At 40.9% G+C, this 26,893-nt stretch overlaps 1 protein-coding gene across 1 annotated transcript; it reads right to left on the bottom strand.

Moving 5' to 3' along the window:
- Window positions 1–1,454: 1,454 nt before the first annotated feature.
- tdrd9 (tudor domain containing 9) lies at window positions 1,455–24,483 on the bottom strand. The gene is made up of 36 exons (XM_062995680.1): window positions 24,409–24,483; window positions 24,169–24,298; window positions 23,469–23,536; window positions 23,189–23,256; window positions 22,833–23,054; window positions 22,228–22,350; window positions 22,071–22,151; window positions 21,691–21,855; window positions 21,474–21,577; window positions 21,283–21,402; window positions 20,804–20,888; window positions 20,624–20,681; window positions 20,396–20,500; window positions 20,219–20,316; window positions 19,529–19,660; window positions 19,265–19,424; window positions 18,515–18,578; window positions 18,267–18,330; window positions 16,632–16,676; window positions 16,395–16,448; window positions 16,194–16,310; window positions 15,624–15,731; window positions 15,305–15,405; window positions 14,827–15,000; window positions 14,244–14,355; window positions 13,937–14,155; window positions 13,715–13,804; window positions 13,270–13,527; window positions 12,106–12,267; window positions 11,933–12,003; window positions 10,969–11,078; window positions 10,681–10,777; window positions 9,593–9,731; window positions 8,984–9,102; window positions 2,565–2,637; window positions 1,455–1,745 (listed from the first exon to the last, which is right to left on the bottom strand). Exons 2-36 carry the CDS (start codon window positions 24,294–24,296, stop codon window positions 1,647–1,649), a joined length of 3,993 nt encoding a protein of 1,330 aa, XP_062851750.1. The 5' UTR covers window positions 24,297–24,298; window positions 24,409–24,483; the 3' UTR covers window positions 1,455–1,646.
- Window positions 24,484–26,893: the final 2,410 nt, after the last annotated feature.

Here is a 26,893-nt window from a genome sequence, read left to right as displayed (position 1 = left end):
ATTGCGATTAAAAGCAACCTTGCACGTCAGATGTTTCCACTCAAAAATATCTGCACAATGGGACAGTTTACACACCTGACCATTTATGAGAGGCATTAACGATTAAGATGCACTTTTTTTTTTTTTTAGACTAATATAAACAGAAAATATAAAAATTTAATATTATGGTGGCAGTGGTGCATCCACAAAGTTGAGCTTTGTTGAACCTGTGCAGCATAGATCCGGTCACATCTCTTGAGCACTTTAAAGATCTGATGGAGCTCTCAACTGCCTCTGCGCAGTAATATGGGTAGTGCATTAAAAATGCAACAGAATGTCATTTTAATTACTGCATCTGCATCAATCACTTTAACTGTACACTTTGTTTTATCCTCTACATTAAATGCACACTTAACACAAGTATTGGAATTTTACTGACACAGTACAGATCAAGATGACCTATTTTATCCAGAAAATGTGTATCCTGCTCATTGTAAAGGTCAAACATCTCTTCCTGTTTTTCTCACACGTGAATGGACTCCATTCATGGTTAATTTTCCTATTCAAATAAGATCTGTAGAACATAAGTTTAATACCAGGCTGTCAAAAACAAAATACATCCAACCCGTTGTTCCTCACACCTTGATGCTGTGATGAACAGTGTTGTGCCAATTTATGCTTCTGTATCCTCTCATTCATTTTTAAATAGTACAAATTTTAAACATCAATAAAAAGCTACCAAAATTAATCTTTTAAAAATGCTTTTCTGAGCCAGATATTTGTAAATCATTTTGCACTTAATTCTGACCAAAACATGTTTTACCTTCAATCAGTAGCCTTGGTTTGAAATAAACGTTGTAGCTCAGATAGCAAGATCAAGAGTCTACTTGGTTTTTGATGCCTCTAATCATGTCAGGGTGGAATTAAAACTTTGTGAAAAGGCACTGAATGTTGGAGAGATATGAATACATTCTCACCTAGAAGGTGAAAGAATAACAGCATACAACAGATATAAAAGAGCTCTGATAATTAGCACTTTCATATGTCAGGTTTGGTGTGCTAGCGTGTTTAATCACTGCACCATCTGAGCACCTAAAAGAGTTCTAAAGAGGGATTACTCAGCCAATTGAAGGCTCTTCGGTTACAGCTGGAAAACGATTAGGTATTAAAAGTTATGGTGCTGAAAGGAAAACGCAAACAAACAGCATCAGTGAAGTGGAACAGTGGTCACAAGGGCTCACAGGGTCATTTCAGGCAGTTTTGTTCACTGCTGATGCTTGAGAAGATTCTGTTTAAAGGTTAGCTGATAAAATGAAATAAAATGAACCTATGAGCTGAAACATTAGAACCACCCATCTAAGACAAAATAGCTCTGACCCACCAAGGCATAGACTCCACAGGACATCTGAAGAGTGTCTGGTACCAGGACATCATATGAACATGTTCTGATTCATCTAAATTAATAAATAATGAAATGAATAAATAAGGAAATTTTATTATAAAAGTATTTACTTATTGAACTTAAACGTAAACACTGCCATCTAGTGAACAGGACCAACCACTACAGTCCAACATTGATAACATTAACAAATGAAATAAATCTTAATAAAACTGTGCATAACATTCCGGCAGTCGGGAAATAAACATCATTACTGTAACAGGATCCATCACATGTTGAGTAGAGTTACAGGATGTAGCTGGAACAAAACTCCTCTCATTTTACCATCATCTTTCTGAACGACCTCCATCTGCTGGGAGGGGTTGACCTAAAAACACAAAACACACATTATCACTTCATTCATTCATATCACTGCCCAGAGTTTCAGCTCTGGAGTTGGAATCTCAGCAACACTAAAGACTGTCTGAGTAAGGGAAGGTTGGACAGGGTTTTGCCTCAATGCTGCTGCAATATGCCATCCTTGAGACTGGCTGAGAAACTGATACGAGTAGTGTGTGGGTTGGGGGGGGGGGGGGGGGGGGGGGATTGTATGCCTCTCTAGACATTATCTGGCTCCAACTACACATTATTACACACATTTTTAGTGGGTAGTCATAATATTTTGGCTCATCAATGTATCTACAAGTATTTTTGTTGATTTTCCACCCAATCCAGTCACTTCAAATTGCAACACTGCTCCTGCTGCTACCACCTCTCGCCCTGTAACAACTGTGATACACCCCCTGAGACATGCACTGCTCTTGACTGCTTCCTTCTACCCTGTTAGAGTGTCACAGACTGTACATGGTACAGAACAGAGCACTGCACTGCTTTTCACAATCAACCAAACATCCCTTGGGCAGTTGCCTTGACTGGAGAGCAGCCTGACCTCTGTCCCACCCCCATGCAGACACTCAGCCATTCGTGCAGGTGTAGGCATCTGGCTGGTCCATATCACAGCTGAGATTGGTGTAATGTATTTAAAATCCAACCAAAAGTAACATTTGTTCTCTCCTGCCAACCTTGATGTACTTTACAGATGAAATTCTAAAGTTTAAAAGTTGACAACGTAATAAATTGAAATAAATGTATTGTGTAAGAAGACGTTATATGTACAGTATTGTTTAGATGTGTAAGGAACAGTTACCTGATTCCATTTCTTGGGTTTTTCATAGTAAACAGGGGTGCAGTCCTCTCTGGAAGGGGTTTTACAGAACAGCCTGAAAGACACAATCACTCATAACCAACACCATCGATAACTAAATGTAGATGTGACCTAACAAATTCTTAAAAACTATTTATGTATCACAGCATTCATTTTTTTTAAATCAAGACACTTGCTTGTAAAATAAAAGCACTTATTTAAAATTCTGTTTTGTTTTAGACATGTGCAGTCCTCCCCTGCATAGTCAATCTCTTTCTTAAGGCAAGGCAAGTTTTTTTGTATAGCACCTTTCATACACAGTGGCAATTCAAAGTGCTTTACTTAAGGAAAAATCAATTAAAAGCATTAAAACATTCCTGAGATCTAAAACCTCAGAAAGACTTCTTGCAAACATTTAGTTACAATTAAGACAAAATGAAATTCACACGAGATAAAAAAAAAAAAATTAAGGACATGAAAAATTAAAAGAAAATATTGTAAAATATAACCTACAATTTAGGGAATATGAAATTAAAACGAGAGATAAAAAATTAAGAACATGAAAACTAAAAGAAAATATAGTAAAATATACACTACAATTTAGAAGAGCATATAAAACTAAAAGAAATATGGTAAAATGAGGGTAATGGCAAAAATTTCAAGCTCAATCATAGGCACAAGAAAAAAGAAAAGTTTTTAACCTGGATTTAAAGATTTCTACATTTAAGGAACATCTAATATCTCCTGGCAGTCTGTTCCAGTTATATGCAGCCCAACAGCTAAATGCAGCTTCACCGTGTTTAGTTTGGACTCTGGGCTCAACTAGCTGACCTGAGTCCATGGATCTAAGAGATCTACTGGGTTTATATTCTCTAAACATTTCTGAGATGTATCCTGGGTCGAACCCATTCAGTGATTTATAGACCAGTAGCAGCACTTTAAATTCTATTCTGTAACTAACCGGAAGCCAGTGTAGAGATTTTAGAACTGGAGTGATGTGCTCAGTTCTCTTCGTCTTATTTAAAACTCTAGCAGCAGCGTTCTGAATGAGCTGTAACTGTTTAATGGTCTTTTTGGGAAGTCCAGTTAAGAGACCATTACAATAGTCCACCCTACTGGAGATAAAAGCATGGATCAGCTTCTCTAGGTCTTGTTGGCACACTAGACCCTTGATTTTGGCTATATTTCTAAGATGGTAGAAGGCTGTTTTGGTGATGGTTTTAATATGGCTGGTGAATGTGAGATCTGAGTCTATTAGAACGCCAAGATTTCGGACTTGGTCTTTGGTTTTTAGAGCCCGGGAACTGAGGTGTTCACTGACACTAGACCTCTTCTCTTTGCTGCCAAACACAACAATCTCTGTTTTGTCCTTATTTAACTGTAAAAAATTCTGGCTCATCCAGTTATTGATGTCCTCCAGACACGGACACAGTGAATCTATTGGGCTGTAATCATCTGGTGAGAGAGCCAGATATGTCTGTGTGTCATCTGCATAACTATGGTAATCAATGTTGTTAGCCTGTAGCATTTGGCCTAATGGCAGCATATAAAGATTGAACAGAAGAGGTCCGAGAACTGATCCCTGGGGGATTCCACATGTCATAGCCACCCTGTCAGATTCACAGCTGCCAATAGAGACGAAGTAACTCCGGTCTTCTAAATAAGACCTGAACCAATTAAGGACTGTTCCGGAAAGTCCAACCCAGTTTTTCAACCTATGCAGCAATATTCTATGATCTACAGTGTCAAAGGCAGCGCTAAGATCCAGTAAAACCAGAACTGATATTTTACCCGAGTCAGTATTCAGCCGTAGATCATTTAACACTTTTATGAGAGCCGTTTCAGTGCTGTGGTGAGCTCGAAAGCCTGACTGAAATGTGTCAAAATAACCACTGGAATTCAAAAAACTGCTGACTTGATTGTAAACAACTTTCTCAATGATCTTAGCTATGAAAGGAAGATTTGAGACCGGCCTGTAGTTGTTTAACACAGACGCATCCAGAGTTCTCTTTTTTAGGAGTGGCTTAATGGCAGCTGTTTTCAGTGACTTTGGGAAAACACCTGATTCTAGTGAGCCATTAACTATTTGTTGCAAATCAGTTTTTACAGAGTTAAAAATAGTTTTAAAAAATTCAGATGGCAGTATGTCGAGACAACATGTCGATGATTTAAGATGCTGAACTGTTTTCTCCAGTGTTTTTTGGTCTATTGTATTAAATTGTGACATAATAGTCATGTTATTTCTAGGTGTCTGTAGGGGCAGCATGGTTTCATCGTTTGACTGAGTGGCATTGATGGTCAGTCTAATAGTTTTGATTTTTTCACAGAAGAAATGAGCAAATTCATTACATTTCTCTGTGGACAGAAGTTCTGGTGTGATCCGTTTTGGAGGATTTGTAAGCTTGTCGACCACGTTGAATAGAGTGCGGGTGTTGTTGATGTTCCTGTTAATGATCTTAGAGAAGTGCAGCTGTCTAGCCCTGCATAACTGAGTTAAAACTACAAAGGCTTTGCTTATAGAGATCATAGTGGATTTGAAGTTTAGTTTTCCTCCACTTACGTTCAGCGCTCCTGCATTCTCTTTTCAGAGCTATTACCATCATTGTGTTACGTCATGGTGCTTTCTGTTTGCTCAACGTTTTCATGACTTTTACCAGGGCAACCACATCCATGACAGTCAATATTTTCACGTTAAAGTTATCCAGGAGTTCATCAACTGACTGCAATTAAAGTTGGTGATATCGCTATGGCCTCCATAAACTATGAACTAGTACTTTCATTTATGCACCTTTTCTTAACAGAAACAGAGCTAGTTTGAGCATCTGGAGTGATCAGCATTTCAAAGAAGACACAAAAATGATCAGAGAGGGCCAAGTCCTTGACCATAACAGAAGAAATGTTAAGACCTTTAGAAATAACTAGATCCAGAGTGTGACATCGAGTATGTGTAGGCCCTTTCACATGATGCAATAGACCAAATGTGTCAAAAATTCCAAAAAGTTATTTGGTGTTATTGTCCTTGTTATTATCTAAGTGGATGTTAAAATCCCCAGTTATGATGAAAAAGCTGTACTCAGTGGAGATAACTGACAGTAGTTCAGCAAGTTCATCTATAAAATGTGCAGAGTATCTTGGAGGTTTATAAATGGTTAAAAATACAATTTTGGGAGTACCCTTCAAAATAAAACAGAGGTATTCAAAAAAACATAAAATTGCCAAGTACAGTCTCTTTGCATTGGAATACATCTTTAAATATCCTCCACCTTTCCTACCATTTCGACACACATTCATAGAACTGAAGTTTGCTGGTGCTGTTTCGTTAAGAACAATAGCACTGCTGCCTTCTGCTAACCATGTTTCAGTTAGAAACAGAAAATCTAAACTGTAGGATAGAATTATGTCATTCACTAAAAATGATTTGTTGGCTAGGTGATCTAATATTAAGCAGAGCTAGCTTTAAAGGAACCACAGGAGCCTCTGGGGCAGCCCGAGGTTGTCGTGGTACAGGTAAGAGGTTAGACTGGTTGACTTGATATGCTGAATGCGTTCTATTCTTTCTATTTCTAATCAACACAGGAATAGAAAACATTTCAGGCATACTGGGTCCAAGCTTACTCTCCAAACTGTTGTCAGTATCATATCGGCTATAGCAAGGACCCTGAACACATCACAACGAGTTATCATTGTTTTGTATTCTGAAGCCGCTATCAGTAGCACTCGCTGAACATTCTGAACTCTGTACAGCCAGAGTAGATGAAGTACAAGGCTGCTGCTGACGGTGTTGAAGTGGCCTCAGAGAACAGGGAGGGGGCTGTGGACAGGGGGGGAAGGGGTGCCCTGCACTTTTTGGGTGAAACCTGTGGACTGGCTGAGATGGAGTGTGAGAATTTAGTCCCAACACACACCAGCTTCTCCATTTTCTCTGTGAAATCCATATGTGGAGGTGATGTTGTTGACTGAGAGAAGTTGGAGGATGATTGTGATGTCTCTGCTGTGTCAATGCCTGATGATGAAGGTCGTAATAGCTTTTGTCAAGAGTCAGAAACTCAGCCTGAGCCGTGTTCTCCAGTGATGGGGATTTTATGTTTGATGGTCCTTCATGGTTGAAAGCAGGTGAGGGAGGTTGAGGATGCACGTATTGTGTCGAGTCAGTCCAAGAAGCAGATGGGTGGCGAAAAGCAAAATGGAGGTTGTCCTTTAGTGCCTTCACTCCAGTCTTGCTTAGGTGGGTAAAAAAATTCTCTGCGCCCCCAGAATAGATTAAAATTGTCAATATAATCCATACCTTTCAAACTACAGGTTCTGCTTAGCCACGTGTTGAGGTTGAGTAGCCGTGAAAACATATTAGATCCTCTGGCTGGGAGAGGCCCACTGATGAACTTCTGAGCAGTCAGCTTCTCAAGTGTATTAAACAGTTCAGTGAAGTTGTTCTTTAAGATTTCTGACTCCTCTCTGCGAATGTCATTTATGCCCATGTGCAGAATAATTCGGTCGATCGCTCCATGTTGGGAGAGAATGTTGGGAAGTTCCTCATTTAATTCCGAGAGTCACGTTCGGGAGACAGCATGTTAGCATTGATCTGCTGCCTATATTCTTGATGGCAGAGTCACCGACGATCAGAGTTTTCGGAGCGGTCTCTGTCAGGCGAGGGCCTCTGCTTAATCAGCCTCGTGTTTTTGCTAGCCCGCTTTGAGACCCCTTTTATAGTCAGCTTCTCTGGTTTTGATTCGTTACCATTACCACTGGGGGTAACCTCGATCAGATTTCTGAGCGGTTCAAAATGATTCAGCAAAGGGATCGGTTTTGGTTGCAACCCTGCTATTTTCCCACGGGGTGCAATTGTGCTAGCTTTTGGAATAGTTTTAGCTTTCCGAGCCCATGATGAACAGTCTGGCGTGGAAGACATTAAGACAGCCACCTAATGCTTTTGTGCTTTTGGTTTTGCTCCAAGTTTGTGCCACCGACTTATTCTCTCACATGGTTCGTTTCTGTTCCCCTGTTTTGACTGAATTCTGTCAAGCTTCGGGAAGTCTGTTAAGCTCTCTAGCCTTAGTTTAGCTGGTTGTTCTGTGTTAGATTTTGACTCACCCTCGAGTGATCTGGAACCATTTCTCCTGTCCGTTCCAGGTAGGATTGTGAGCATTTTTGTCTCCAGCACAGCGATTTTCCGTAGGAGTCTGTAGCAGTTGGAGCAGCACGAAGAACCCGCTGTAGTGATAGGAGCCATGGTAGTCCTGATAACTGTGCCCGAGTTCAGTCTGACGGCTAGTGGAAAACTCCGTTAACTAAATGTCTAGTTTAATGTATTTCTGTAATTCTGTGCCTTTCCAGCCGATCTATTGTCGATGTCTGCTGATTGAGCTCTATATTTTAGAAATAAAAGATAAAAAATAACTAAAATAACTAAAAACTAAAAGCAAGCGGATAGCAGACAGAAAGCGTGCAGCCAGAGCAAGCGTCAAGGACTTAAGCATGACATTCATGTTTGCCAAAGTGTTCCATGGACACAATAGGAGGAAGAGAACCATTTTTGGAAATCATTTTTGCAAGATTTAATTAAAACCAAAACCCTTTTCTTGTTTGGCAAAAAGTAAATAATCAGAGAGAAGAGAGAAAGGAAAGATCAGAGAAAAGGAAGGGAAGAGAATTTTCCATCCAGTTGGCCTGATCTGAGATGGTGGGGCCCAATGTGATATCTATTTATAGGCTCAAAATCCCCATCAGGTTCTTCTTTTCACCAGAGAAGGAGAGTCGGATCACCACATGCCCCCTCAGACACGTGTTAAATCTGCCGCTGCTTCTTATGACTTGCCAGCGTTGGGTTTCCTTACAGAGCCATATTGCACAGAGTCACACTAAGCTCCATGTGATCGCCCCCTCCCCTCACACAGACAAAACATCTCCCCCAATTCCCCAACCAGTCCTGGGAAATTGTATCTTGCAGTTCCACAAAGTTGAATCAGTTCATCTGGACACAAGTTTGTTGTAGAGATACGTTTCGTCACTCAATCCGAATGACTTCAGTCTGAAGAAGTCATTCGGATTGAGTGACGAAACGTATCTCTACAACAAACTTGTGTCCAGATGAACTGATTCAACTTTGTGGATTTGTGTACTTGGATTATTGAGCATGCATCAACTGTATCTTGCAGTGGCTGCAGGAAGTCACCGTCCAACCTTCCCACTCTCAAACATGCCCAATTCATTTTGTGATGCCTGGTCAGATCGTTAGCACCGCCAAGATTTGAACTCGTGATTTCAGACACACTGCAGCGATTTCTTTAATTAGTTTAACCACCATATTTTCAGCTTTGTATTGAACTTCACTTTATCCTATCTGTTCAATTCCCTTCTTTTTTTATTAAGATTTTTATTTTATTGAGTCTCATGACTCGATAAAAATACATTATTTTCATTCTGACCTGATGAGTCGATCTCGGGCGTCTTCCTGAAGTGAGCCGATTTTCTCTGGGATGAGATGAAGGAGGCCGTGCGGTCCCTCACACACCAGCCGGTTTATCGCTCCTCTCAGTGCATTTATCTAGAACGAACGAACGAGCGTGCGCACACACACACACAATAATATAGTCATCTTAGCTTTAGTTCCAAGACAGACAACCTTACATTCTCCTCAAAAAGGAAGGGGGGGGGGGGGTTATTTTCTGAACTTCCGGATGATTTTTTATGTCTTCTGTTATATTGTTTCACGTTAGCACATGGCTCATGTTGGATTTTCTGGCCTATTGTGCTTAGTTTAAACTAGAGCTCTGTGTTCATTTTAAGGTGCATAGAGAAGACTTTTGGGGATCTGGTGGTTTTAAGGTGAACTACAGCAGCAGATCATTTGTTTTTTACACAACATAAGTATCAGAATGGTTGCTATTTAGCAAAGTAGTCTCATCATGTACGTGTTTAAAAGCAGTATAGATATGGTGGCAATTTAATCCAGAAGTGTAATCACAAGGGTATTCCTCAAAATGACACTCTCTTAAATGTTTTAAAAATGTAAAACACATACGCATGTAAATTACCTCTGCAATGTCATCCACATCAAATTTTACATCAAAGGCTAGCTCAATGTCCCGCTCTGGCAGAATGGCCTCATGGGTGATGGGGTTTGAGCCCAGTCCACACAGAGCTCCAGTAAAGCAGGTTTGCTCCTCATCAGTTCTACAGACACACAACAGACACGAGTGTGATAGCTCGAACCCTGCTCAAACTGTTGTGACGATACATTACAGAATGGACCAGGTTCTAGTCTGAGAAGACTGAAGCCTTGAGATTTTGGTTTAAGGGTGGGAGGGAACCAAGCCTCATTAGAAAGGAGTCGGTCAATCTATGCTTCCTGAAGCCAAAGCTTAAAGACACAACAGCATCCAAACTGGCTGTGTCTCGAATCACACACTACTGCTCTTGGAATGTTCAAGTTCCACACTATGTAGCAGACAAAAATCAGCAGAAGAGATGTGAGATCAATGTGAAGTGGGTTCTCACATTCAGAACAATGCAGTCAGATATAAGATGCAGTCCAGAACCAAATCTTGTTGGGAGAACAGCAGCTCACACATGTGGTGTGTCCTCCACTTAGGTGTAGCTGATGTTGAGTCATGCACTGCTTTATACTCACTGTCTATTTGCAGCACCTTAACCAGCCAGGCCATCAGCAGCAGCAATGAGGAATCTCTTTTCCCGCCTACCCTCAGACACAGCCAAACCTGTTTATATAGGTGCTCGGCTGGCCAATAGCAGAGCTGAGATTTGAATTTGAAAACTTGGTTGTTTAGCATGTCAGACCTGCACAACCTGAGTGCCAGATTTGGGATTATTTAATAGGTGCTCTGTGTAAAGCAGCACCCGATTTATTTTACAGCTCCATTTCTTTATGGTTTATGCCTGGGGGGGCAGACAGGGTTTTTTTCCTCTCTGCTTCTGCAATCTCCGTGTGAGACCACACCGCTGGCTAGTGAATAAGAAGCAGCAAGTTATTGCTATTCACGTGTGACAGAACATGATGGTGTATATAACAGGATTGTATTATGCAAAAGGGAACTGGATATGACTAGATTGGCGAGACAAAGTGGAAAGGACGCAGTGAAATGTGTGTGTGTGTGTGTGTTACCGAAGCTCCATGATGGGGGTAAAGAGCATAGTGATGAGGGCAGGAAGGCCGTGGATGTGAGGCATCAGAGTAGTTACTTTTACCGTAACATATGAACCTGCACAAAAACAAAATATACAATCATCTTTATTCTGACTAGTAGCTGACTGGATGGTTGATTTGATGTAACTGTGTTTTACTGACAAACAGAACCTTATCTGACTAGTGACTAGAAAACTTTTTTTGAAGGATTAACTTCTGAAAAAAGGAGCTTAGTATGAACATAGACCGTTGCTTCAAACATGAGACCTGAGGCACTGAGAGAAACTGATCCAGCCACCATCATTCGATCGTGTCCATCCTGTGGATTATCGTTCACCAGCACAGAGTTTATACTGTCTCTCTCTATAGCAACCGACCTGTAAACAAGCACACACCACAAACACACAACTTCAAAGCTGGACAAATCAGTAGCTCTGCCAGCAAGGATAAGATGAATAAATAATATTAATTATATTTATTTGTTTTTTTTCCAGGGTGAGTGCAAGACACAGCAAAAGACGGCCAGGGTGCAGTACAGACATGACCTGTAATGGTAACCATTGAGGTTAGGTTGGGCCAGGCTTGGTCAATCAAATTCTGTATGCTGTGAGCTGAATCGTCCTACAGTGCATCCTGGTGCATCTCTTCCATGCTAAACAACACACATCTCTGCCATCCAAATGATCTCAGAATAAAGAATCTGTCCAAATTCAATCTTCTTTCGATCCTCAGATGTCCGGTTCAGTTGCCAGCATGCTCATTGCATGTGCTTTTAACATTGAACAGTTAGCACAAGCGGCCCTGTACCCAAAAGAGTTCTATGCACTGTGTGTTGGGACACTTTCACCTCTTCACCAGGATTAAAATTACCTGCAGTCTTCTACCTTGCTGTTTAGGAAAAACATCAACTCAGTCATCAGGCCATACAGATTCGGTCCTGATCAAAGTCCCTCAGGTCTTGATGCTGATAAGATCTGCTGCATTAAATTAATGTGAATTACGAGGAACTACCATCAGCCCAGCATTTAACACAGCCCTCACCCTCACAGGCACCAGTGCTATCGAATAGATATTGACAGGCTAGTTTTTGTGGGATGTGTTGATGTTTCGGTTTATCAGTGTTATTCCACACATTAACGTGACAAAATGAGCCAGATCTTGAATTTATAAAACTAATGAATAAACTAATCTAACAGAAATGAGATTATTCAGTGTGTAGAGCATTACTGACCTGTACTGTGTAACACCACTCATGCTGTGAAACGTGACCTTATGGGGACTGGAAGGGCCGTGAACCAAAACCTGCAGTGTAACATCAATAACATTATTGTTATCATTAGAATTTTTGTTATTATTAGATACTAAATTGTGTACAGTCCAGGTAGAAGGCTAAAGCTGTGGAACCTTGCACTTGGGGGCGCCAGATTTGGAGAAGGACAGCATCAGTCTGTCGATAAGCTGTTTCTCTTCTGCTTTACGGTTTTTCCAAGAGCCGCTGGTGGAGCTGGGGGTGAAAGTTCCTTCCTTTAGGTCCTGATACAGAGCAATCAGTACCTCATGGGACTGCTGTGTATGTGAGTGAGTGAGTGAGTGAGAGAGAGAGAGAGAGAGAGAAAGGATGAACATCAGTGTATAGCAGTACGTACAAAGGACCTGTATTACATAATCAGCAGTAAAGTTACGAGGAACTACCATCAGCCCAGCATTTAACACAGCCCTCACCCTCACATGAACCAGTGCTATCGAATAGATATTGACAGGCTAGTTTTTGTGGGATGTGTTGATGTTTCGGTTTATCAGTGTTATTCCACACAACGTGTCAAAATGAGCCAGATCTTGAATTTATAAAACTAATGAATAAACGAATCTAACAGAAATGAGATTATTCAGATTATTCTCATTGGGATTTCTAGCAAAAGTCTTCATAGATTACAAAGCATTCAGAACAGTGCCGCTAGGATCCTGATGAGAGTGCGAAAATATGAGCATATCACACCGATTCTACGTTCTCTTCACTGGCTTCCCATCTCTGTTAGGATTGAATACAAGGTCTCCCTCCTCACTCACCAGTGTATTTATGGATATGCTCCCACCTATTTGAAAGAACTGCTCACCACTCAAACCTCATTCCGATCCTTCCGCTCTACCAACTCAAATCACCTTCTCCCCCCAAGAACCAAGCTCAGTACCATGGGTGATCGGGCCTTCTGTTCTGCTGCCCCTCGCCTTTGGAATGCCCTCCCTGACCATTTGAGGGCACCACAGCCGATTGGGACTTTTAAGAAGAGACTCAAAACCTTTCTTTTTAGCAGAACCTATGAATAATTTTTAATTTATGTAGTGATTGTAGCCATTTTATTTATTTATTAATTGTAGTGATGTCTTTATCTTGTGGCACTTTGAGATTTGTACACAAATGTAAAGTGCATTACAAATTAAATGTATTATTATTATTATTATTATTATTATTATTATTAAAGTGTGCGCACCATGGGGTGCTCCAATTCCTGTATAGCTGCAATCATTAGATCTAATCCCTTCCACCAGAGCTCTTGTAAAAAAGCTTACCTGGCTCTCGAAGCTCTCAGGTGCGGATCGGGCGTGACCTTCCTCCACAAGCAGGTCAGCAAGGCTGATGTCACCAGTTTCCATGGCAATGTGAAGGTGGACACGCATGACCCCATGTAGGATGGAGTACAGGGAGACGATGAGCGAGTGCCCGTGTACGAGCGTGATGAACCGGTTCCTCGCTCTGCTGCTCCAGCGGTCACCCAAAATCAGCGACTGAGCCGAGGGTGCCATGCACGCCACCATAAACTCCTGAGCCTACACATACAAAATGCAGACTGTAGATGTAAATGTTATACAAAGAACTTAAGTGGCTATTAGATGGTACAAAATAAGATCATCATATAAATTTATTTTAATGACTGTGTGCGCTCCGAAGGGTGCTGGTGCATGTGAGAGTGAGGAATCTAATAAATACAGTTTTTAATTGCCACAGAGATGATACCTGAAAGGGTGGAGCCAGCAAGTCAGCAGGAAGTTCTCTAAGGGTGTTACATGGCACCCTGGCAGTGTTTCCATAGTCCAAAAAGAACACCTGCATACATACACACACACGCGCACGCACGCGCACAAAGGAAAACACTTCAACCAAAATTTACATCTCCATTTCACCAAAGATGCATCCTTAAAAGAAATTCAGAAATGATTTCAGTACAGTGTGTGTTACCTCCACATTGCTCCCCAGTACGTGCAGGATTCTGGCTCTGTAGTAGTTCCCTGACCTGCTGTGTGTGTCAGTAAAAGGTGCCAGACACAGAAGATTTGGATAAAGTGAAACAGAAACCGGCTTCAGCTCTAGTGCATTAATGGAGGCCATGAGGTCCCTCTGTTTCTCCAGACTTGCCTCGTCAGCCTGGTAACCCCAAAAATGACCCACTTCAACCACCTACACACACAAACACAGACAGGAATTTTACATAAAGTTTTAATCAAAGTTGAGGAGCATGATTTAACAGGTTATTGATCGGATGTACCTCAGTGATGTTGACAACAAAGACAGAGTTAGATGGAAGGGTCTCAGGATCAATGGAGCTGCTCAGAACTCCAACAGGATTCACACTGTGATTCTGCAAATCCACATTCACACTGGATGGGGAAAGGATGGGAGCGTCAAACAAAAAAGTACTATTAGCACATGCTTACAGGACCTTTGAATAAACTGTTCTTTTTTCCCCCACAAATTTAGTCGTATTCAATTTTCCATAACATTGGAACCCCTCTATGCAAACACGTCAAACCCACATTGTGTCTGTATAGCAGCACCCGACCAAAAGCGTCTTCAGGTTTCTGCAGGCTATTTGGGAAGCAGAAACGTACACCAATTCAAATGTCTCGGTACTTCAAGTTTTTTTTAAATACATCCAATCAGCTTTCAGTGTGACTTTATTTAAGGAGGTGTGTGCTAGCCCGCCACCCTCCTGGCCAGTGCAGGTGTCATGAATGTGGCCGAGGATGTGAATGCAATAAAGAATCAAATGCATATAAATTGTGGATTTATATCAATTAGGGCAAGAACTGTGCACAGTTGTAGAATGTGAAGTGTGTGCTTTTGTGTACCGTGTGTATTTAAGGTGGGAGATGCTGTGCCCCCCTGCCCGAGCCTCCACCTCTTCAGCAGGATAGACATATAGATGGAGAGGAAGTCTCTGCTGAGAAAGGAGGAGAGAAAGAGAAACTTCTGGAAGAACACCAGAACCTCTTAATGACAAGCGATAGAACTCCACATACGCCCTGAAACACACACCAATATTTTATATTTAATTTCACATTTGGTGTAAAGATTTTATGATTTAGAATCCTTATAGATTAATTTCTTTTTCCAATCAGAGCTTCTGTCTCTCATCGCCAACGCCACCCCCAACCCCAGTCGAGGACGACTATGTCCGTTACGCGCCCTCTCCTAAACACCAAGAGCAGGGTCTCACACAGCACAGTACTTTGTGTGGAAAGCCACTTACTACCATCCGTGATACAAAAAAAGCAAAACAGTGCATCACCACCTCATGTTTACCACTGACCAAGCAGTGATGTGTACCTGGAGCCATCAAACGAGATGGTCTTGACCTGTCCACACTGTCTGAACAGAGACTGAAGCTGTTTATAGTAGAGGAACGCAAATGGAGGCAGATTACGCACCTGAAACACACAGACAGAGAGAGCTTATGTTAATGCATTTAGAACTGGCAGAGAAAATTCTCTAAATGTCAACTAATAAACTCACATCAGAGACAAACAGAATCTTTGATCCTGACTGAAAGAGCTAAACTATAGCAGTGTATAGAAGTGCAAACTGCTCATCACATTAAAAAAAGAAGACAGTGAATGTACTGGGCAGCAGATAGTTTATTTAGTACCAGAACAGTGGTCCTGGGGTCATTTCCAGAGAGATCTTTAGAGGCAAGCTCTTCTTCCAAAGTTCCCTGCAGGAAGTAGTTTGGATAAAAAGCACCTGCAATCACCACCTGAAGAACAGAACAATAGTAAGCATTTAAGATTACAATGATTGAAAAGTTGTTTTTGGAGGAATGTTTAGTTGACCGGCGCTTGTGCCCAGTGTTTCTGGGTAAAACAGACTTACTGCAAGCTTGACCAGCACAAAAATCTACAGCTGTGACAAAATGTAATCATTATAAGAAACCTAAATGTGTATAAGATTTAGGATTTCAGGACTGATCTGGATTTTACCAGAATTTGAGCATTTAAAAACAGCAGGAGAATATATTTTTTTGTTTAAATGGGGAAGATTTTTAAGTGAAGTGTACATTTTACTTGTGGATCATTTCCATGATCATTTTTATGAGCCATCTAGAAGCCAGACTTCAACATATGCATTGGTTGTGTTATGGCTGCATGCCTATTTTTAAAACATTACTTCTATTCCTGGTGTGTGTGTGTGTGTGTGTGTGTGTGTGTGCCCGAGTTACCTGCAGTATGAATTTCTGAGTGTGTGTGCTGGTGTAGTCAGAAGGTGAGGAACTCTCGGTGATGTGCATGTTAAACTGAGAAACTCGCTTTTTTAGGTCCTCAAACAGCTCAGCGACCTGAAACAGACACACACACACACACACACACTCAGAACATGTAAACGTTCATGGCTGTGTGTGTTACCAACTGGGACACTTCACCTCTCTGATTCGTTTAATCTGAATGCAGTTCTCTTTGCCCCATTCCTGCTCATCCTAAAAAACAAAGTGTTCACATCTGAATTGCACACACACACACTGTACCTCATTCAGGCCATTTGTAAAAGTTGGTGGTCCTAAAATGCATGTGGTCCTAAAATGCATGTGACAGGCCTACCAGCAGCTGTTTTACTGCCTCTATGAGTCAATTGGCACTGTGAAAAATGATTTCTCACTCACCTTTGGTCGTCTGAACTCTCCTTTGGCTCTGGAAGTGTACCATGCCTAACACACACACATCGGTGGTATCACACATACATATCACACATACATAAATTATTATATCATAAAGACAGAGACCATTTAACACCCTTTAGAGTTTTTAAAGCTGGTTATCAGGACCTAACTGAAGCCTGAAAGAGCATCTCTAGAAGGAAGCAACGGTGAGCCAAAAGCTTATTGGAACACAAGTAGAGATGGGACGATCGATCGGCTATGAATCGGTATCGGCCGATTTTTAATCAAAATATGCTATCGGCGATCGGCGATATTTCCTAAAAGTAGCCGATTCGATCGTGTGATATATAAAGACCATGTTAAGTTAACAGCTCAGTGGATTGATCTAGACTTTGAGCTGTGAAGCACCAACCATCACATCACCATTCATCAACCATCGTACAGAAACCACAGTGAAAGCTCTTCATGACCTAAAATAACATCATTAACGTTGTGCATCATACATACGATGTAATTTTGCTGATTGTAATATTTACTTTAAAAAGATAATTCAACCCGGTCACATCTGAGTCGATTCTATCAGCACGTTATATAAACTCCTGGTTCACTTTGGTAAATCGTAAGCGGTTCTTACTTGTGATGTAGATGAGAACAGAAAACGTTACAGAGCCAATCAGAGGCAAAAGTTTATTCATTACCAAATTCGTTAGTTCAGGATCATCTGCTAAACTTTTAGGGTAATCAGAACTTTTAGCTCCACAGACGGAACGAGTCTGACTCGGTGACCGCTCTGTGGTAATAGCGGTTTAATTAAGCTTTTTAATTAAGCTTTTTAATGTAAGAAAGTCACACAAAATGTTCTGTAGTAGCTGGTGTTTATTTAAAACCACAGCATTTATTAATAACAGTAAAAACGGAGAGAGAAACTTACGCGTCACATTCGACTCCTGAATCAGAATCATTTAAAGCGACACTGTGAACAAAGCGTTTTTTTTTAAAGAAACACACACACGCTGTTGCTTTCGGTTTATTTTCACTGTGAGGCTCTTTTTAAGTTTTTTTCAGACTAAACTGGATAACATTAAACCTGTGTGTGTGTGTGTGGTCAGTTAGACTAATAAGATATGTCTCCTGTGGGTGAAAAAAATAATTGTTTGGTTACTTTATTATTTACTGCTGATTTTGCGCTAAAAATTGCATGTCACCGCCCCCCCCATCCACACCTCCACACCCCCCCCCCCCGCGATCGAAATCGACTATCGTCCGATTGCCCTGAAAAGAGATCGGAGATCGCAATCGGTGCCAAAAACCCCGATCGTCCCATCTCTAAACACAAGCCTACCTGCAAATGGAAACAGTCAATTCACTAGACTGTGTATTAGGATGAGGGCCAAATTCCAAATTGGAAACCAAACAGGACATGGACAAACCCTAACTGATTAAACCCGAACATACACTGGGACATACTGGAACACGGTGCTCCAAGCTCAGTAGAAACTAATAAAAGATATACTGGGAGATGGACAAAGCTCAAGCTTCAAACTCAAGTGAACACTCAAAAAGGGCGAATTGGGACACCAACTCTATAACTACGTAATGTGACACAGCCAAAGCATAAAGTGAGTATCAGGCTGATACCTTGAAAGCATTTACAAAGGCGATGGGGTCACTTGGTACACCATTAGCAAACGATAACTTGCTCCTGAAACACCACATAAAACACAATTAATAAAACATTAGCATAGTTTTATTATATAAAGAAATAAATCAGTCTATGGTAGGAACTTATACATATATAAGACATTTTATTATTCCTGAAAAGAAGAGGAATTGTGACATGTAAAAAAGTTTACAGCTTTAAAAAAATTGAAAATGGTTAAACATACCTGTAACCTGTAAGCTGCTGCAGTGCTGGCATCGCAAAGAAACTCTTCAGAGAAAGAGACGCAGCTGAGAGAGAGACTAAAATAAATGCTTTGACAACACTTGTACTTTTTAGTTAGACCAGTTACGTTGCTTGTAGTGTGTGGTAACAGATTCAAGTATTATACAACTGACAGAACCCATATTTCTAACAACCTTTTATTGCTAGTTCCCCAAGTGCAATTTTGTTGCTTGAACCAGCCACGAGCTGAGACCGTCATGTGCCCCATCTAGCACAGAATCTTACAGGTAACCAACCACACTACGAACTCTACAAATACCCCACCACTAGTGCAGTTATCTTGGCCAGGCAGCAGGGGTCACAATTGCACAACCATGGGTCTCAATTAAACCATGTCAACACATTGCCCCTCAGGTACAGCCAAATGTGCCTGTTTGAACACCAGACCAGGTTGATAACACCACCTGCTCTTGGAATTCATTTTTAGGGACATTTTTAGGGAGTTTGTCTTATCTGTCCAAGTAATTTAGTTCAACAGAGAGTCTTGCTACATTTTTATTGATTTATTTGTAGTCAGATAGTGCTTCCACCTCTGATATTCATCACCGTTCTGTACTTATGGCGCAAATTTGAACAAAGTTAAACTGGAACTTTGTGTTGCCAAAATCACTTCAACAAAACAGCTTCATCCTTTCTCTCCCTCTATCACTAACGCTCGCTCACTCTCTCTCTCACACACACACAGCATTACCAATGATGATGGACTCCTCTAAGCAACCAAATACGTGTCCAAGAACGATGAGCTTTCCGAAGTGCAGGTCTACAGGCAGGTGAGCAAGAACTCGTCCCAAAAACGTTAACTCCCCATCAAAGCGCTTTACTTTGCTGCTACACACTGACAGAGCACCCATCTACACACAAGAAGACATGCATAACACCAAGCAGGGTTCTTTAATAACACTGCCCTGCAAGTTTTCAAGCTTTTTTTCCAAGGAAACACTGTAATATCCCTGACCTCTTTAAGCTGCAGAACAGTCCTCTCAATGTCAGCCAGATTTGGAGGGGTGAGTGCAGTGGAGAGCAGAGAACGAGGATCACCCATATCCAACAACTTCACCTTTAAGAGGATACTTGCTAAAGGAGAACGCTAGACACAGACAAGAATATATAAAATATTCAAACATGACAATGGACACCAAATAGGACAAACAGGTTCAAACACACAAATGCAGGGTTGTACCAGAAGCTTGCTGATGGCTATCAAAAGCAGCAGATTGAGTACATCCCAATTATTTAGTCACGGTGCAACAAGAGTTGCAGAAATCATTAAAATCACAAGTCATACACATACATTTTTACAGCTAAACATTTACATGTAAACATTCTCATGTCCATGTAGACACCTGTCCAGCCAGCCACTGAGATTTAAACCTGGATCTCTGCAGTGGGCTAACAAAATAGACCAGTGCCACCCAAGTGCCCAGTATACATGCTTCTGTCATTGCATATATGAGTACTGATACTCCTATCATACTTGTAAAACAGACCCTGCTAGCATGTCCATTAATAAAAAGGTACCATACAGGTACAGCAGCACTAAGCAGATCTACGCAGATAAGTAGGTGTAGGCACAAATATGGTCAAAGTCCAGATTATCAGGCTAACAGGTCTGATTGATGAATTTAGGAGAGACTTTTCTTCTCACCAGCATATCTGGAATGGTGAAGTCTGGAATCTCACTGTTCCAGAAATCTCTAGTGACCATGCGATAACAAAAGCCCTTAGAAACCCTGCCAGCTCGACCTGAGAGGGAGAGAGGTTAATAAAAACATACTTTTTTCATTCAGGATGATTCAATGTTGCTAGTAATGTTTCTTTTTACCTCTGCGCTGGTTGCAGTTAGTTTTGGATGCCCAGGTGAGGCGGAGGGACTGGTAGTTTGTTTCCTTGTCACACACCAAGTGACGCATTAAGCAGAAGTCAATGACTGTCAAACAAACACAGACATGGCTCTTGTATCTTCAACCATAACATTTAATAACAAAGCATCACGGCAAAGCATGACTGCCAGCATGAATATTTAAAGCTACGTATACTTTTCATAACCAACCGTATTTGACGTCGGGCACCGTGACCGAACTCTCCGCGATGTTGGTAGACAGGATGATCTGTGGACACAGATGTATCATGAAAACTGTGATGCAAATGCAGGCAAATCTGACAAGTGTTATAATAAAACAAAAACAACAAAAGTTAACAAGATAACAGTTTGACATTAGGTAAAATCTACCTTCCTGTATCCAGGTGCAGGTACCAAAAAGACTCCATTCTGCTCCTCAAGAGTCACGGAGGAGTGAAGAGGGTAGACCTGCAATCTGCCAAATTACAACACCCATATTTATAGTCAAGAGATTGCATGCATTTGGAAGCGGCACACATGTCATGACTGGAGGAATCTTACAAATGTGAATTATTGTAATACTAGGTTGTCTGTTAAAAAATAACCTGGACTTATTTTCTCTTATTATAACATGACAGTTTCACATTTCGACCCAACCTTGGCAGGAGCCCTGTTTATTTGAGCAGAGAGAAGTCACCAGCTGTAGTTACCCATTTAATATATAAACTATTGACCTTCTAGGTTGCTGAATGTATATTTGACACTGTGAATATTCAGAAAGAAAAAAAAAACTCAAAATAAACAAATTTTAATTAGTGAGTTTTTTATGTAATGTGTCTCAATTACAAGTCACAAAGACCTCTATTCACCTCTTGCGGACCAGTTTAGCGAGAGCTTCCTGCATGAACTGAATCTCAGACAGTCCCGGCAAGAACACCAACACACTGCCTCTCTCTGGAAGGGATGTAGCACCACCCTGCTCCAAACGACTACACACAAACACACACAGTTTGTACTGGTGGTACAAACTACTAGTAAGTGCAGGCAGAAACATTCATACTTTTGTTCTTTAGCCTCCATCTCATCAAAGCTCTGGATGAGACTCACTGCTACGTTGTACATCTCCACTATAATGTGGGGGTCATCAGAGTAAGGAGTGTCCACCTACACACACACAACTTTTATTTAGAGTAAGTGTAACATTATGTTAAAATCTAAATACCTTTAAATAAAATACAAACAACAGAGCTAGAACTTATATATCAGTACTAACTCACTCTGAAAGGAAGGATGCTTTTTAGGTCATCCAGGTAAAACTCATCCACCGTGTACGGCGCTCCCTCAACCTCAAATACATAAGCTGGGTTTATCCGATTCCTGATCGGAGTTCCAAAATACTCTGCAAATTCCGCACAGTTTATCGTAGCTGACATCAGAATCACCTGAAGGAGGTTAGTAGAAATGCCACACATGAAAACACAAAAAAGTTTAGTGAAAAAAACTGAGAAAAGAAATTAACATGGAAAAGAGAAAAAACAAAAAGTAAAACAAACAAAAAAAAATACAGAAAAGGAAAATGACAAGTGAAACAATATATAAACAAAAAAATTATATTGTTAAAAAAAAAAAAAAGACAATATTGACATCCTGATCATACCTTAACAAATCGTGAGTTGGTGTGCAGCAGTTTTCTAACAACCAACAGAAGAAAATCCAGTTCGTCTGTTCTCTCATGCACCTAAAACATATAACACATTCACTCTAGTGTATATTCTCACACAATGTGTGTGTGTGTGAGAGCGAGAGAGATATACCTCATCTATAAAGATGTGCGTGAATTCGGTGAGACACTTTGCTCCCACCAGTTTCTGCAGCAGCACCCCTGTGGTCATGTAGATCAGCCGAGTGTGTTCAGTTGCCATCTTCTCCAAACCTACCTGTTAAGATTCAAACCCAAAGAAAAACAAAAGGGTGGTGAAGTGCAAAAAGACAAGATCAGCACCGAGAAAGAATGAGAAGAAAAATGAAACTCATGAGAGGGATGATTGTTTGTTTACTGGGATTTTAACGTCATGTTTTACACTTTAGTTACATTCATTACAGAAACGGTAGTTACTCATTACACAAGGTTCATCAGATCACAAGGTTTTATCGAACACAGTCTTGTACAATTTAATGTCCCCAGTTCACCTCACTTGCATGTCTTTGGACTGTGGGAGGAAACCGGAGCTCCCGGAGGAAACCCACACGGACACAGGGAGAACATGCAAACTCCACACAGAAAGGACCCAGACCGCCTGGGGATCGAACTTAGGACCTTTTTGCTGTGAGGCAACAGTGCTACCCACTTAGCCACCATGCCACATGAGAAGGATGAAAAAGAGACAGTAAGTGAAAATATAGAACATCCTGTTTGCACCTGATATCCCACCAGGCTGCCAAGGGTACATTTGCGTCGGTGAGCAACCCATCGGGCGATGCTACTGGCGCCAATTTTGCGAGGCTGTGTGACTACCACACTGCAGGGATCACCCTTCTCCATGTAGTAGTCCAGAATGAACTGAGGGAGCTGGGTAGTCTTCCCACTGCCTGTCGCCCCCCGAATAATCACCACCGAGTTACTCTCGATTAGGGAGATCAGCTACACACACACACAAAAAGATCAATCAATTACGACATAGGACTAACATTACACTGAAAATGACTGTGTGTGTGTGTGTGTGTGTGTGTGTGTGTGTGTGTGTGTGTGTGTGTGTGTGTGTGTGTTAATGACACCTCAAGTCTGTTCTTAGTGATGGGGAGTGTTGGATATTCGTAGCTGGCAGGAGGGGGAATAGTTGCCCCTGTACAAACAAATCAAGGATCAGACAAACATATTCATGGGTTATAACTATTTTATTTGCATTTGTTTATTTAAGTTCCTTTAATGTTTTATCTCAATTACATGCACAAACATGATTAGAAAAGATTTGCATTTACTATTAATAGGAAAAAACTGTTTAACCTGCACTACAGCTGACAATGTCATCAAACATAATGTGTAAAATCTTCTCACCAGGAAAATCATCAGACTTCTTGCTTGTTTGCTCTGATCCATCCTTAGTCTGCAGGCCATCCTCAAAACTGGTGAAACACACAAATACAAACCAGTGGATTTAAAAGAACGTTAAAATCATACATATTGTAAAATAAATAGCAATGGAAATTAGCAGGGTGGGTTCGATTTTCGACTTTAGATTTCAGTCTATAGGATTCTATGTGGAATGACTGCTGTGAACTGTCCCTAAATGAAAGAAAATAAAAAGACCGTTCTCTTGGGATGGACTGCCACCCGGTCCAGGGTGTGTTTCTAGTTTGCAGAAAGTGTTTTGTGTGGCACCTGATCAACTGCGACCCTGTAATTGAACGTATAATTAAACCTAAAATTACTGACTGCGCGTGCGTAGACTGCACTGACTTAGCAAATACGTTGGCAAAAGTTAGCCAGCCAAGCTAAATATTGACATTATTTTTGTAAAACAAAGCTGTGTAAAAAGTTTTGTAAAATAAAGCTTTAATATCAAGCTGAAATATTTTATATAAACATGAGTAAATAAGATATCAAGTGAAGTTCGTGGGCTAAATACTAGATACTTATGCTAATTCATTAACGTTAACCGAAGCCTCACTCCTTAACCGTTATTTCGACATATTTATATTATAATAAACTAAGTTCACAGACTAATGTAAGTTAATTAAATACATGAGCATCTTACTGATTTTCTGTGGTGTTTGTGTGAGTTTTGGAGTCTTTCTTTTTTTCCTCAGTGATTCTGATGTTAGTGAACTGAGCTCCGATGGTGAACCACTGAGCGATCTGCTCTGCAGTCACCGCCGTCTTCATACCTACACAAACACACCTAATAATTACACTTCTGCACTCAAACTATCTCACTTATACACTAAAATACATCTAATAACGCGGGTCTCAGTAAAGCATGACCGAATAGACGTACTTTATTATCACCACACCGACTTATCACATTCAAACAGCTGAAGCTCATTTATTCGGCTGCGTCCAAAATCACACTCTTCTATCACGCCCTACTGCTCAGTGTGCAGTGTTGCCAACTCCTCAGTAAGGAAAGTAGCTATTGGCTGTCCTAAAAGTCGCTAGAAGTCGCTAAATGACGTCATCGCCTAATTTGCATATGATTCATTTGCATGTAATTGACGCTGTAGAAGAGGAATAACATCGTGGGAAAGACAAAAAGTGGGTAAAAACACCCTAAATATGTTTAGAACTACAAATGAACATTCTTCTGTTAATTCGTGGTTTGTTTTTTAAGAAAACACTGAGCTACTCTGGGCAGGGTTGCCAGATTGCGACAGTAATTTTCAGCCAAAATGCATGAAAAAACGCCCAAAACACAGGATAAGCAGATGATGTTTAGCATTTCACAAATAATAAACCAGTTAAACCATCATGACTTACAAATTAATATCTTAAAATGTACAGATCAGTAATTATACATTATTAAGGAAAAAAATTTTTTGCTTGCATGTCTTTAAAGTAGCCTACCAAGTTTGTAAAATGCATTATTTGTTAGGACACAACCCTTTGCATGTAAATAATGGTGGGAGAAGGTAGGGAGAAGGGAGACCTATTTATATTCCACCTGCTTTAGCAATAGCTTTTTTTATTTATATTTTAAGCTGCCAAAAGAATTACAAACCAGCCCAAATTTTGTCCACCTGCCAAAGTGTGTTTTTCCTTGCCAATTTCCAACAAAATCCGCTCATTTTGGTGGAAACCCGCCCAATCTGGCAACATTGACTGTGATACTGACCGCCCGTGCTTTGGGAAGGGGGAGGGGCTCACGGCAGGACTCGCTGCTCGTTGAGGACAGTAACTGCAGAACAATATGTGTTTTCACGTTCGAGTCTCCAAAAGTCTCCAATAACACCAGAAAAAGTCGCTTTTTTGAAAAAAAGTCGCTAGAGGGGTCAGAAAAGTCGCTAAATATAGCGACAAAGTCGCTAAGTTGGCAACACTGCTCAGTGTGATGTGCACTACACTGTCACTCACATTTGGAACGCTACAGTGTCACGTGATCTGTCAGTGGTTTATCAAATCCACGGTTCCTCCAAGTCTTTTCAGGACTGGCTAACAGAAATGCGGCCTTAAGCACATGTTTGTACACCCTGGTAAATTTTATTAAAATAAGTAAACACGTCTTGCATGCAGTGTTTATTCACTGAATTGTGTTAAATTTAATGACAAAAAAACCCTGAAATTTTTAATTCTGCTGGAGAAGTCTGTAAAGGATGAAAAGAAAATTAAAACAATGGAAAATTATTATTAAATGTAATGCTATTAATTTAAAGCTATTTGTTTATCATTTGCTCAAAAAGTAATTTTTAGTAGTTAGATTTGTAATGTTGGAAATAACCACAAATATATTCACTTTGCTAAATTCACACACACACACATATACGGTATATACAGGTGGTGGAGGAAAACGTTTCCTGACTCGCTTCTCCAAAACACCCCAAAGTGGCTCAATAATATTTAGATCTGGTGACTGTGCAGGCCATGGGAGATGTTCAACTTCACTTTCATGTTCATCAAACCAATCTTTCACCAGTCTTGCTGTGTGTATTGGTGCATTGTCATCCTGATACACGGCACCGCCTTCAGGATACAATGTTTGAACCATTGGATGCACATGGTCCTCCAGAATGGTTCGGTAGTCCTTGGCAGTGACGCGCCCATCTAGCACAAGTATTGGGCCAAGGGAATGCCATGATATGGCAGCCCAAACCATCACTGATCCACCCCCATGCTTCACTCTGGGCATGCAACAGTCTGGGTGGTACGCTTCTTTGGGGCTTCTCCACACCGTAACTCTCCCGGATGTGGGGAAAACAGTAAAGGTGGACTCATCAGAGAACAATACATGTTTCACATTGTCCACAGCCCAAGATTTGCGCTGCTTGCACCATTGAAACCGACGTTTGGCATTGGCACGAGTGACCAAAGGTTTGGCTATAGCAGCCCGGCCGTGTATATTGACCCTGTGGAGCTCCCGACGGACAGTTCTGGTGGAAACAGGAGAGTCGAGGTGCACATTTAATTCTGCCGTGATTTGGGCAGCCGTGGTTTTATGTTTTTTGGATACAATCCGGGTTAGCACCCGAACATCCCTTTCAGACAGCTTCCTCTTGCGTCCACAGTTAATCCTGTTGGATGTGGTTTGTCCTTCTTGGTGGTATGCTGACATTACCCTGGATACCGTGGCTCTTGATACATCACAAAGACTTGCTGTCTTGGTCACAGATGCGCCAGCAAGACGTGCACCAACAATTTGTTCTTTTGAACTCTGGTATGTCACCCATAATGTTGTGTGCATTGCAATATTTTGAGCAAAACTGTGCTCTTACCCTGCTAATTGAACCTTCACACTCTGCTCTTACTGGTGCAATGTGCAATTAATGAAG

This window comes from Trichomycterus rosablanca, chromosome 5 (assembly GCF_030014385.1).
Source record: "Trichomycterus rosablanca isolate fTriRos1 chromosome 5, fTriRos1.hap1, whole genome shotgun sequence".
Taxonomy (NCBI): domain Eukaryota; kingdom Metazoa; phylum Chordata; class Actinopteri; order Siluriformes; family Trichomycteridae; genus Trichomycterus; species Trichomycterus rosablanca.
This window is presented reverse-complemented; position numbering and strand designations above follow the sequence as displayed.

Bases quoted from the DNA above. Each gene is read 5' to 3' on its own strand.
- tdrd9 (XM_062995680.1), bottom strand. From the start codon at position 24,296: ATGAAGACGGCGGTGACTGCAGAGCAGATCGCTCAGTGGTTCACCATC. The intron at 20,317-20,395 runs GTAAAAAGAAAC...TCTCCCTCTCAG, and splicing joins TAACTGCAACCAGCGCAGAG to GTCGAGCTGGCAGGGTTTCT. The intron at 16,449-16,631 runs GTGAGTGAGAAA...TTTGTTTTTTAG, and splicing joins GAGAGTTCAGACGACCAAAG to GATGAGCAGGAATGGGGCAA.